Raw genomic sequence first — 12,696 nt, forward strand, 5'->3', positions numbered from 1 at the left:
ATTAACAGGTTCTGGGAGCAGTGGACATTGTGGACATGACTTCTGAAAAGGTCAAACTGCTTTGCTTACCTTAACACGTAAATCCAGTTTGTCCAGAGCACAAACTGGACAGCTTCGTCACGTGTCATGGGTTTCCTCTTTCCGTGGAAAAGGTGGACGGGGGAAGGAAACTACCATTTATTGACTAGCCTATTGACTAGGTCCATGGCACAGGCTGTCATTTCCCAGGCCCTGCTAGATTTTCCCTGAGTAGGCAGGAGCAGAGAAATCTCTGGACAAGAAGTCCAGCTCTCTAGATGATGCATGGTTCCCTTGAGCAAGTGTTTCTCTCAGAGCCTTAGTCTGCTCATTTGAAAATAAAAGGGTCAGGCCAAGTGGTCCCTAGAGCCTGCCAAGTTCTAATGTTTCCTTAGCAAACATTTACCAAGTGGATTCTCTCTGAGCCAGTGCCTGTGCTGGGCGTTAGAGATGCAAATAAGGTGCAGCTCTCAGCCTGTCACATTCAGTGGAGGAGAATAATTCTTTTATTCTGACTATGCAAGGTCTATTGTTACTATTTAAAGTCAATCACTGATTGGACCTATGTAGAAGAAGTATGTTCAGTTAAAAAAGAAAAACCTACAGAGACAATCATGTATAAAATTACCTGCTAGGGCTTATGCGGATTAGAAGAATAAATTATGGTTCCTGCCTTAAAAGAGGCTCTAATCCAGTGGAAAGACACACCGTTCATGCAGCAAAGAAAATACGTTTTATAATCAAAATTGTTATTCATGCAGGAGTAGCTTTCCAGGCCACCAGTGTTAGACCAACTCAGATTATCTGAAGCGTTTTATATTACTTTATATAAGGTATCATTAAGTTAGAGGGAAACAGATACTGACGCTAAATATTTGTCCTAAATGCAGACTGGCTGCAATCGCAGCAGAACTTCACAGTGGTTTTGATAAAGTGCTGTGAACACTTCTGTTATATGACATGTTCTTTTACCTGAAGCAGCCAGTCCTTAAAGAGGCATTTCCATCTCTCCCCGGTGTGTTTCATCCATTTTGTATTCTCGGAGAGTCTAGCCATTGTTTACTTTACCTTATGCAAGATAAATACAGACTGAAGCTATACCGTGCTAGGAATGTCTACCTAGTTTCAGACCACCATAAAGAGTGCTTTCTCTCTTTTTCTTTTTTTCCCATCTTAAAAAATCAGCTGTTTTTTTTTTCAGCTTTATTGAGGTACAGTTGACAAAATTATAAGATGTTTAAAGTATACATGTTGATTTAATAAATGTATACACTGTGAAAGGAGGAGTTGAATGGTTATGTGTATGATACTTGAAATTGTATCCAGAAATTCTAAGATGTCTTTTCTTTTATAAGCCCATTTATTTGTTTGTTTGTTTATTTATTTTATTATTTATTATTATTTTTTTGGCTGCATTGGGTCTTAGTTGCGGCACGTGGGCTCTTCCTTGAGGCATGCGGGCTCTTCCTTGTGGCACACGGGCTTCTCTCTAGTTGTGGCTTGCGGGTTTTCTCTTCTCTAATTATGGTGCATGGGCTCCAGAGCTCGTGGGCTCTGTAGTTTGCTGCACGCAGGCTCTCTAGTTGAGGCGCACGAGCTTAGTAGTTGTGACACGTGGGCTTAGTTGCCCCGCAACATGTGGGATCTTAGTTCCCTGACCAGGGATCGAACCCACGTCCCCTGCATTGGAAGGAGGATTCTTTACCACTGGACCACCAGGGAAGTCCCGCTAAGATGTCTTTAATGATGACAATTTTGTAGATTGTATTGAGAACTAATAAGCAAGTAGAATCAGAACAAAAGAAATGTAGATCACTTTACATCAGTAATTTCAAAGTCCAAGGAATAAAATGATATTTAAATGAATAAAACAAAGACTACATTTTTTAAAAATGGACTTTATTTTTAGAGCAGTTTTAGGTTCACAGGAAAATTAACCGCAAAGTATGGAGAGTTCTCCTATACCACCTGTACCCACACATGCACAGCCTCTTCCACCATTAACATCCCCACCAGAGGAGCACATTACAACTGGTGAACCTGCATTGACATATCATTATCACCCAAAGTCTGTAGTTGGTATTAGGCTTCTCTCTTGGTCTTGTACATTCTGTGGGTTTTGACAAATGTGTAATGTCACGTATCCACCATTAGAGTATCATGCGAATATTTCACTGCCCTAAAGACCCTCTATGCTCTGTCTACTCATCCCTATCATCCCTCCCTCACTCCTAATACATAGCAACCACTGATCTTCTTACTGGCTTTGCCTCTTCCAGAATGTCATACAGTTGGAATCATATAGTATGGAGCCTTTCAGATTGGCTTCTTCCGTTTAGTAATATGCATTTAAGGTCCCTTTATGTCTTTTTATGGCTTGATGGCTCATTTCTTTAGCACTGAATAATACTCCATTGTCTGGATGGACCACAGTTTATTTTTCCATTCGCCTACTGAAGAACAGCTTGGTCACTTCCAAGCTGTTGGCACTTCCAGTTGCCAGTTTTGGCAGTTATGAATAAAGCTGCTATAAACATTCCTGTGCAATGTCACCTCACACCCATTGATACTGTGGACATGTTGGCTTCAAAAGTTTTGTCACATTGGTTTATATTTTGAGTACATATGTCTTTTAGAAATATAATATTTGTCTTTATGGCTTAAAAAAATTCCCGTGCAAGTTTATGTGTGCAATAAGTTTTCAACTCTTTGCGTAAGTACCTAGGAGTGCAAACTACTGGAACGTATACTAAGAGTATGTTTAGTTTTATAAAAAACTGCCAAAGTGTCTTCCAAAGGGGCTGTACCATTTTGCATTCCCAGCAGCAATGAATGAGGGTTTCTGTTGTTCCTCATCCTAGCCAGAATTTGGTAATACCTGTGTTTTAGAATGTTGTTGTTCTAGTAGGTGTGTAGTGGTATCTCATGGTTGTTTTAATTTGCAGTTTTCTAATGATATATGATATACAGCATCTTTTCATATGCTTATTTGCCATCATTGTATCTTCTTTGGGTTGAGGTATCTGTTCAGATTTTTGGTCTCTTTTTTTAATTGGATTGTTTATTTTATTATTTTGAGTTTTAAGAGTTCTTCGTATGTTTTAGATAACAGTCCTTTATCAGATATGATTTTTACAAATATTTTCTCTAAGCCTATGGCATAGCTTCTCATATACTTGACAGTTTCTTTCACAGAGTAGAAGTTTTTAATTTTAATGAAGTCCAGTTTATCAAGTATTTATTTCATAGATCGTGACTTTGATGTTGTACCTAGAAAGTCATCACTAAACCTAAGGTCATACAGATATTCTCCTATGTTATCTTCTAGGGGTGTGACAGTTTTGTGCTTACATTTAGATCTGTGATCCATTTTGAGTTAACTTTTGTGAAGAGTATAAGATCTATGTCTAGACTGACTTTTTTTTGCATGTGGATATATAGTTCTTTCAACATTGTTGAAAACCTGTCTCCATTGTATTGCCTTTACTCCTTTGTCAAAGATCAGTTGGCTATATTTGTGTGGGTCTATTTCTGGGCTCTCTGTTCTGTTCCATTATTCTGTTCATCTCTTCTTTCACCAATATCATACTGTCTTGATTACTATAGCTTTATGGTAAGTCTGGAAATTGAATAGTGTCAATTCTCCAACTTTATTCTTCTGCTTCAAGACTGTGTTGGCTATTCTGGGTCTTTTGCCTCTCCATATAAACTTTAGAATCAGTGTGTTGTCTTATAATTTTCTGTTTAAAACTGGACATTGTAAACATTATAAATGAGGCAACTCTCAAAATCAGATCCCCTCCTCCCCAAAGTTTGTTGTTATTGTTGCTGTTTGTTTAGCGACATTCTTCAACTAATTATGTAAAGTCTGAATCCTTCGTATGACCATGGAAGTCTGTACTCAGTTAGCTTAGTGGTCTGCAGATGATTGGACAGAGATTTCCTTAAATGTCTTGAACCAGTATGTCTGCTGGCCTTTGCCAAGGGACAGTTAGTGCATACTGGGCTATGGTTTCAGTGCTCCAGCAGGAATTTGGTAACTCTGTCTCAGGCTTTATTTCCTGCTTGTGCAGATCATCAAGGTCAGCCAGAGGAGAGAAATTAGACCTTCTCAGGTCATTCCTAGGTATGCACACAGTTCTGCACGTGTGCTTGGCCTTCTAGATTCCTAAGAATATGTCAGAACTTTTCTTAGTCCCTGTGGGTATCTCATTTCCCCAGCTATTCCTTTCATTCCTTTTGGTCCACATCTTGTTTGGTTCAACTGTTATCACCACTTCAGGCAGCTATGGTGTTAAATAATTGCCACTGATTGTTTTTGACAAACACCCTGGGAAAAAGCTTTTCTCAGTGATGAGCTCAGTGTCAGGTTAAATAAAGATAAGCCCTGTGAATGGGGGCATTCAGTGAATTGCCAGACAGCTCAAATAATGAAAATTCTTTAAAAATGGACCTTTGGGGAAGGTCAAACCCATTCTGCCCTCTCCAGTGGCTGCCAGGCTGCTGGTTTTCACAACTCCTCTGATTGTGATGCCTGTCGGCTTTTCGTAGCTCCTGCAGAGAGCTGAGGAAAAAAGGGCACGTTCAGGTGCCACAGAGCTCACTGTTCTTACATAGATTCAGTAATTTTTCTTACATAGGCACTAGTTGAATTGTTGCAAGCTTTTATTAATTTCCAGATTTTCCTAAAAAGTTGATTTTGACCATTTTTGCCAGTATTTTTGTTATTTTTATGGAAGAGCAGGATTTTGGAGATCTTTACTCCACCATTCCCACTGGTGTTACCCACTTGCATTATTTTTATTCAGCTTTTCTGAAGTATAACTTATGTTCAAAAAAATTCACCAACTTAAAGAATACAACTGGATGCGTTTTGTCAAATATATATGGTTACGTTATGTAACTATCACCACAGTCATGGTATGGAGCATTTCCATTGCCCCACTGGCAACCGCTGAGCTGTTTTCTGTCACTACACCTTTACCGTTTGTACATTTTTTATAGATGCAATCATATAGTGTCCCCACTTTGTATCTGGCTTCTTTCAATCTGCACAGTGCCTCTGAGGTTCATCCACGTTGCTGTGTGTATTAGGAGTTAGTGCCTCTGTATTGTTGAGTACTTCATTGTATGGATATACAACAATTTTTTATCCATTTGCCTGTTGATGGACATTTGGATTATTGCCACTTTTTGCCTATTTTGTGAATAAAGCTGCTACAGACATTCAAGTACCTGTCTTTATATGGATGTATGATTTATTTTATCTTGGATAAATAACTAAGAGTGCAATTGTTGGGTCAGATGCTAAAAATATGTTTAATTTTATAAGAAGTTGCCGAGCTGTTTTCCAAAGAGGCCGTACCCCTTTGGAAGTTTCAGTGGTTCTATATTCTTGTAAAACTTAGTATTGTAAGTATTTTTAATTTAGACATTCTAGTGTGTGTATGGTGGTGTCTCATTATGATTTTAGTTTGTATTTCTCCAATGACGAATGATGTTGAGCATCTTTTCATTTACTTATTTGCCATTTGTATATCTTCTTTTAGAAGTGTCTGTTCAAATATATTGCCCACTTTTTAAATCAGGTTTTGTGACTTACAGAATTTAAGAGTTCTCTATGTATTCTGCATACAAGTCTTTTATGAGATACATGTTTTGAAAACATTTTCTCCAAGTAGAGGAGCAATTCTTAAGACACAAGCAAATATCTGAGTTTAGAGGAGGTAAAAGGATCTGAATCTAGATAGTTAAATGTTAGAGTCTCTAGCTATAAAAAATAATAAATAAACTTCCTATGTGTGTCAGAAAGTATAAAGCATATTCAAGTATGTGGTATGTAAAGCATGAACCATTTGATGACTTTTGTATATGCAGTAGGTAAAAAACTTTTGTGTAGAATAAAATAGTTTGTGTTTCCAAACCATAATGGAATAACAGGTTTGTTAGATAAGTAAATTTTATAAATAACAGAGAATCCTTCCTAAACAAACCTATTACAGAGCTGCCAATGAGAAACATCAACTTATTTAGGTATATATCAGAACTTCCAAGTGAGGAGATATATATATATATATATGCCTTGACCGATGTACAGTTGACTCTTGAACAATGCAAGAGCTAGGGTTGCTGACCCCCCACTAAGTCAAAATTCACATTTAACTTTTGGTTCCCTAAAATTTTAACTAATAGCCTACTGTTGATCAGAAGCCTTACCAATAACATAAACAGTCAATTAACACATATTTTGTATATGTGTTATATATTGTATTCTTACAATAGAGTAAGCTAGACAAAAGAAAATGTTATTAAGAAAATCATAAGAAGGAGAAAGTACATTTACAGTGCTGTACTGTATTTTTCGATACTGTAAGTCCATGTCGTCTGCTTACAAGACGTGTGTTGGTACCTACATGAATATTGCTTTATATGATACAAAACATTGCAGATGTTATACATGTTACTAACACATCAAAAATGAAAAGATAATGTGAAAAAGAAATTCATATTTATTTAGAGGTATAATGATTCACGTGTTAACAAAGAAGCAGCAATATGATTGCCTTATGGTAGCCTAGTTTAATTGACAGGATTGCATCACGGTAGCTTAGCCTACACACTAATGAATGAATCATTATAAAATTTTTATGGCATAAGTACTGCATCTATATTCATAGTCCAGTACTGGAAACATTGTTACTTTTTTTGAAAACCACTTCCTTGTGATGATAGACTGATATGCAATTTCTCCAATTATGAGAAAGAGGCATATTGTATGGTAATGTGATTTTTTGAAAGCAAAGTTATAAAACAGCAAGAAAACTAATACATTGCTGATTTTATATTAAATATCACCTTGTGCCTATGTAAGGATAGACTAGTATCTACATGTATTTTATGCATTCATGACATACCTTTTTCTCAATTTTTTCGATATTTCTAGGCTAAGGAGTTCATCTGCAAGTTTTTTCAAAATGTTGCAGATCTCAAAATATTTTCCGATATATTTATTGAAAAAAAAAGGTGTGTGTGTGAGTGGACCCACACAATTCAAACCTATATTGTTCAAAGGTCAACAGTATATAATGCATTTAACATACCACTCTTAGCTCTTAGGTAGAGACGTTAATACATGTGGAACTGGCCAAAAAAAACAGGCTGTCAGTTATAGGAGCAAAGGCCAAGAACCTGCAGAAGCCAGCTTCAGACTAGATGGTCAGCTTCTAATCCATAACTGCCTATCATATTTGACACTAATGAATGTCTAGTGAGTGGGCAAACTGGAGATGGCTGAAAATGAATATAGTCATCAAATAATTTTAAGTAAATAAGTGACATGATAAAAAGTTGAGAAATAGAACTGGTTTCAATGTGAAGCATTAGTGAAACCAATTTAAAAGGCTGTTGCCTGACTCTAAGAAAAAGGTGAGAAGGGACTGAGCGGGACCAAGGAGAGGCAAGATTTCAAAGATATCATGGAGGTATAATTGATAGGACTTGACGCTCAAATGAATGTAGACCTTGAAGAAGAAGGGTCTCAAGTTGACTCCATTTTCTGGTTTGGGTGGCTTAGTGGTGATGCTCTTAATCAAGACAAGACTTTAAATAGGAAAAACAGGTTTTGAAGAGAATGCAGCAAGTTCAGTTTTAATAGGTGTGTTGGAAGGGCCAGGAGGACCCCACAGATGGATGAGACTAGTGAGTAGTTGGGAATGTACCTCTGGAGCTCAGGTGAGATGTCCACGCTAGAGAAAGAGGATGGGCATCATCAGAGTCTAGTTTATTTTAAGATGAGATATCTCATTATGCTCATGCAGAGTAAAAAGAACAAGAACCCCAGTCTGAATTCTAAAAAATATCAATAGTTAAGGTGCAAGTATTGCTTGGTGACAGGAAGGAGATAGTGTTTAGAGAGATGAGAGAATTCATCACCTTGAATGCCGAAGACCAGAAGAGTTTCAAGGAAGGTGAGTGCCAATTAGGCCCATTGCTACAAATAGGTCTTTGCTAGAAAGAGACTATGGAATTTGGTGATTAAAAACTCATTGGTCAAAACTGGAAAGAGCCCAGTGTCCATGGGGTAAACCCATGGACACTTCATACCATATCTTCATACCATAGAATACTACTCAGTAGTTAAAAGGAATGATTATTGCTATACACAACACAAATTAATGTCAAAAACATTGTGATGAGTGAAAAAAGCCAGACACACACAGAATACATACGGTATGACCCCGTTTATACGATGACTGGGAGTGGCAGGAGGGGATGTGGTGGTAGGGAAAACTGACAGTAAGGAGCACAGGAGGACCTTCTGATGTCAAGAAGTGTTCTTTATCTTGTTCGAGGGTAGTTACAATTGCCAAAACTCATTGAACTGAAAACTTAAGATCTATGTATAACCAGAATACAAAAAAAAAGTCATTGGTCAAAGATGGGAGGTTTTGCAACTGAATTTGCTGCTTCTAAATTTCCACTAATTTACAGAGAGATATTCCTTTATGAAAGCAAATGTCCATACAGAGAGAGAGAAATCACAGTTACCAAATTTTCAAAGCAGAAAAACAAAAATATGTGGTAGAGGATTTGACAAGCCCAAGAAACAAAATCTAAATGGTCAGTGGACAAAGTCATAAAATAACTCAATTTTCACTACAGAAATCCTAAAAATCCAAAATGTGAAGTGAGATTGAAGGTGAGTCAAAAAGAAGAGGGTTGGGACTTCCCTGGTGGCGCACTGATTAAGAATCTGCCTGCCAGTGCAGGGGACACAGGTTCAAGCCCTGGTCCGGGAAGATCCCACATGCCGTGGAGCAACTAAGCCCGTGTGCCACAACTACTGAGCCTGCGCTCTAGAGCCTGTGAGCCACAACTACTGAGCCCAGGTGCTGCAACTACTGAAGCCCGCATGCTTAGAGCCCATGCTGCACAACAGGAGAAGCCACCGCAGTGAGAAGCCCGTGCACCACAACGAAGAGTGGCCCCGCTCCCCGCAACTAGAGAAAGCGCGCACGCAGCAACGAAGACCCAACGCAGCCAAAAATAAAAATAAAATAAAATTTTAAAAATTTATACAAAAAAAAGAAGAGGGTTGTTTGAAATTCTATTTTATTTTTAAAAATATTTATTTATTTATTAATTATTTTTGGCTGCACCAGGTCTTAGCTGTGGCTCACAGGATCTTCGTTGCAGCATGCAGGATCTTTTGTTGCGGCGTGCCAACTCTTAGTTGTGGCATGAGGGCTCTTAGTTACAGCATGCAGACTTCTTAGTTGTGGCGTGCGATTCTTAGTTGCGACATGCGGACTCTTAGTTGTGGCATGCATGTGGGATCTAGTTTCCTGACCAGGGATCGAACCCAGGCCCCCTGCTTTGGGAACACGGAGTCTTACCCACTGAACCACCAGGGAAGTCCTGAAATTCTATTTTAGAGTAGGTAGAGCCGTTGATCCACTCCGCAAGCTAAATCTTGCTGACTTCTCTCCCTAACCATCAGCACAAGACTGGAAGTTTATTCTCTGGAGAGGCTGGACCGAGGGACATCAGACACTGCTGAAAATGGAATACTCTATTGAAAATGGGGGCTCCATTGACAGTCTACCTATATTCCAAATATTGAGATCCCCAGGCCTCTTTTGTAACTCAGCTCCAGAGCACTGGAAAACACACTCAAGAAGAATCTGAGTTCTGAGAAATCTAATCAGCCCATGACTTAAAAAGAAAAAATATATATAGCAACCCCAACTAGAACAGGTCAGAAGGCTCTGAGAAAGACATCTCCAAGGAAATTAGATAGACTGATATATTTTAACACATTTAGATAATTAGGGAAGTGTCTGAGTTTGAATTTAAGGATAAGTACACAGAAAACTGAGGAAACAAATAAGATGCTTATTAACTCCTGGGATAATGAAAAGTTTAGAATGAAAGGAAAAGTAATCAGAGCATGATATACATGTGAATAGCATTTACATGGTCATAGAAAATAAACACTAAATATTGATTTATCAAAAAATTACAAAATTATGACAAGTATATAAGAGGCAAAGGGTACAAATGTGCATGTAGGAGGATGAGGGGGGAATGCATAGTAAAAAAAACCTTTATCTTTCATAGAACAACGTCAATAGATAATGGCTTAAACTGAAAAATGAAGAAGTAACAGCATATACATGTTGCTGGAAGTAAACACCAAAAGAAACACTTTAAAAAGTTGCCTCCAAAGACTGGTAAATGGAAAAGGACGTGAGGGGTAATGTTTGACTCCTTAAACCATATGCTATAATTTAAAAAAAAATCAAATAAAACAAAATAATAAAGGCATTTGCAAAGAGAATTTCATGAAATTAGATTGCAGTGGGTTGAAGAGTGAATGAAAATTAAGGATGTTCTCAGCAAACTGAATAATATAAGGAAGGGGATGTCAGGATGGTGAGTAGAGTTGCTTGATGGAAAGATAAGATTGAAGGAAAATTGGTAGTTTGCTTGATTATGGTTATTTAGGTTGCTAACTAATTGGTTAGTCAGTTTGTTCATGACAGGGATGAGCTTAGAGAAAAAAACAGTGAAGAGTCTGCTGAGGTGAGAGGGAATAAATGAGGTGTCAAAGTCCCAATGAAGTGGTGGATGTTGAAATCAGACACATGATAAAGTGTTAGCTTTGAAAAAGAATAGGAGCATCTCTTTTATATGATGAAGGAAAGAATTGTTAAAAGAATTAGTGACTTAAGCTGTATTTTCCCACTGGCAGTCGTGGCTAAGTCATCTGTTGAGGGATTAGATAGTTTTCATTCTCTGAGAATGGATGCTGACTAGAGACCAAAAATGAAATAAATGCTGGGTAGCAATTTGATGAGCCCAGCTGAGGGAGAATTTCAAAATGTATATATTAGTCAGCACGGGCTGCCATAACAAAATACCACAGACTGGGTGTCTTAAACAACAGAGGTTTATTTTCTCACAGTTCTGGAGGCTGGAAAGTCCAAGATCAAGGCACCAACAGGGTTCGGTTCCTGGTAAGGACTTTCCTCCTGGCTTGCAGACAGCCACCTTCTTGCCCTGTCCTCCCGTGGCGGATTGAGAGAGAGGGAGGGAGTGCTCTGGTGTCTCTTCCTTTACAGACATTAATCTTGTTGGATCAGGGCTCCACCCTATGACTTCATTTAACCTTTATTACTTCTTACTCCAAATACAATCACATTGGGATTTAGGGCTTCAGTGTATGAGTTTGAGGAGGACACAGTTCAGTCCATGGCATGTGTAATTCAGCACTATTACACAAGAGCAGAAGAGAAGACAGATGGTTGAGTTGATCCAAATTTGGGGAATTAGTAGGACAGACTGGATGGAAGGTCAAGGTGGCAGACGAATTGAGGGACTGGTGAAAGTATGGCTAAAACTAAGTGCTCACAGCTTCCAAGAATAGTGGAAAGAGAAGCCAGGAAAGGGAAGGGGCAGGGATTGGTAGGCTTCATGGAAGGTCCTCTCAGGTCTGGAGGCTAGAGAACAAATGGGAACTCTTTTACTGTGTACCTTCTCTGGGTACAGTCCTTTCTTCGGACGTGATTGGTTGCTTCTGCACTTTCAACTTCACTGGCAATCAATGAGAATTATCAAACTGGAAGGAAGATTTAGGTTCATTAATGGTAGCAATCATCACATTTTTCTTTCTTTTTAGACGACTAAATACCTTGAACAAGTGTGCCTCAATGAAACTTGATGTGAACTTCCAAAGGAAAAAGGTAGGTAAGCTTACTACACCTTACTGAGACCATGGCTATACCAATAGGAGAAGCTTGCATTCACAAATGAAAAACAACACGAACTGAAGCAAAATTCTGAAATGCCCGACCATCAGTGTTTGTTCTCCAAATATCCCATTATATCATAAACATCATAAGTAAGTCTGTTATATATCTAGGCTGACGTCTGTTTGTTTCACTGTTTCATTTTGATTTAGTTTTATCAGAGGGTTTGCATAAAAATGTAAAATGCCTTAATTGTTTATGATAATCTTTCAGAAGTTTTAGTTGTAAATATCCACTCCATATTAGACCCAAATTCTCCACAGTGATTTGTAGATTAAGAGAATGCAGAAAAGAATCTATGGGGCCAAGTGTCTTCTGCCTCATTCTTTCCTGTGGCATTTTATTTTCAAGTGCAGTCAAGATGCATTCATTGTCAGGCAGGTTTGTTTCATCATGGTTGAGGGGTTGGGGGGAGAGTGTAACAGCAAGATTCAGAACCTGCCGCATCTCTCGATTCTCGCCCCTTGCACTTTTCTCTGGTCACAGGGAATGTCCTTCAGTTTTACGAGCCACTATGCTCCCTCCCTCTTCTAGGACTTTGCACGTGCTCTTCCCTCTGTAGGAATAAGACAGGAGATTTTGGTTCTGAAACAAAGCTGTACTTTATTGAGCACTTACTGTTTTCCACGAGCTATGTTATGGCATTTAATCCATTGTGATAGGGATTCTCTGTTTTCTAGAGAAGGAAAATAAAACCTGAACAGGTTAAGTCCCTTGCCCGTGATCTTTCAACCAGTGGAGGAGCAGGGTTTCAATTTCAGGTGTGTCTAACTCCAAAACCGAGGCCCCTAACCACTGCACTGAAAGACCTCTCTTTCTCACTGAATTGATCCTTTTAGGAAACTCAGAATTGAAATCGTTGCCTACT

At 38.4% G+C, this 12,696-nt stretch overlaps 1 protein-coding gene across 5 annotated transcripts in view; it reads left to right on the forward strand.

The window, feature by feature from the left end:
- STARD13 (StAR related lipid transfer domain containing 13) overlaps positions 1-12,696 on the forward strand; it is a 226,970-nt gene that overhangs the window by 179,275 nt on the left and 34,999 nt on the right. For all 5 annotated transcript variants that reach the window (XM_033410143.2, XM_004282208.3, XM_049701355.1 and 2 more), the window contains one exon: positions 11,699-11,762. In XM_033410143.2, coding sequence (XP_033266034.1) covers positions 11,699-11,762 — 64 coding nt within the window. Of the gene's footprint in view, positions 1-11,698; positions 11,763-12,696 lie in introns of those variants that run through there.

This window comes from Orcinus orca, chromosome 18 (genome assembly GCF_937001465.1).
Source record: "Orcinus orca chromosome 18, mOrcOrc1.1, whole genome shotgun sequence".
In the NCBI taxonomy this organism is placed as follows: Eukaryota; Metazoa; Chordata; class Mammalia; order Artiodactyla; family Delphinidae; genus Orcinus; species Orcinus orca.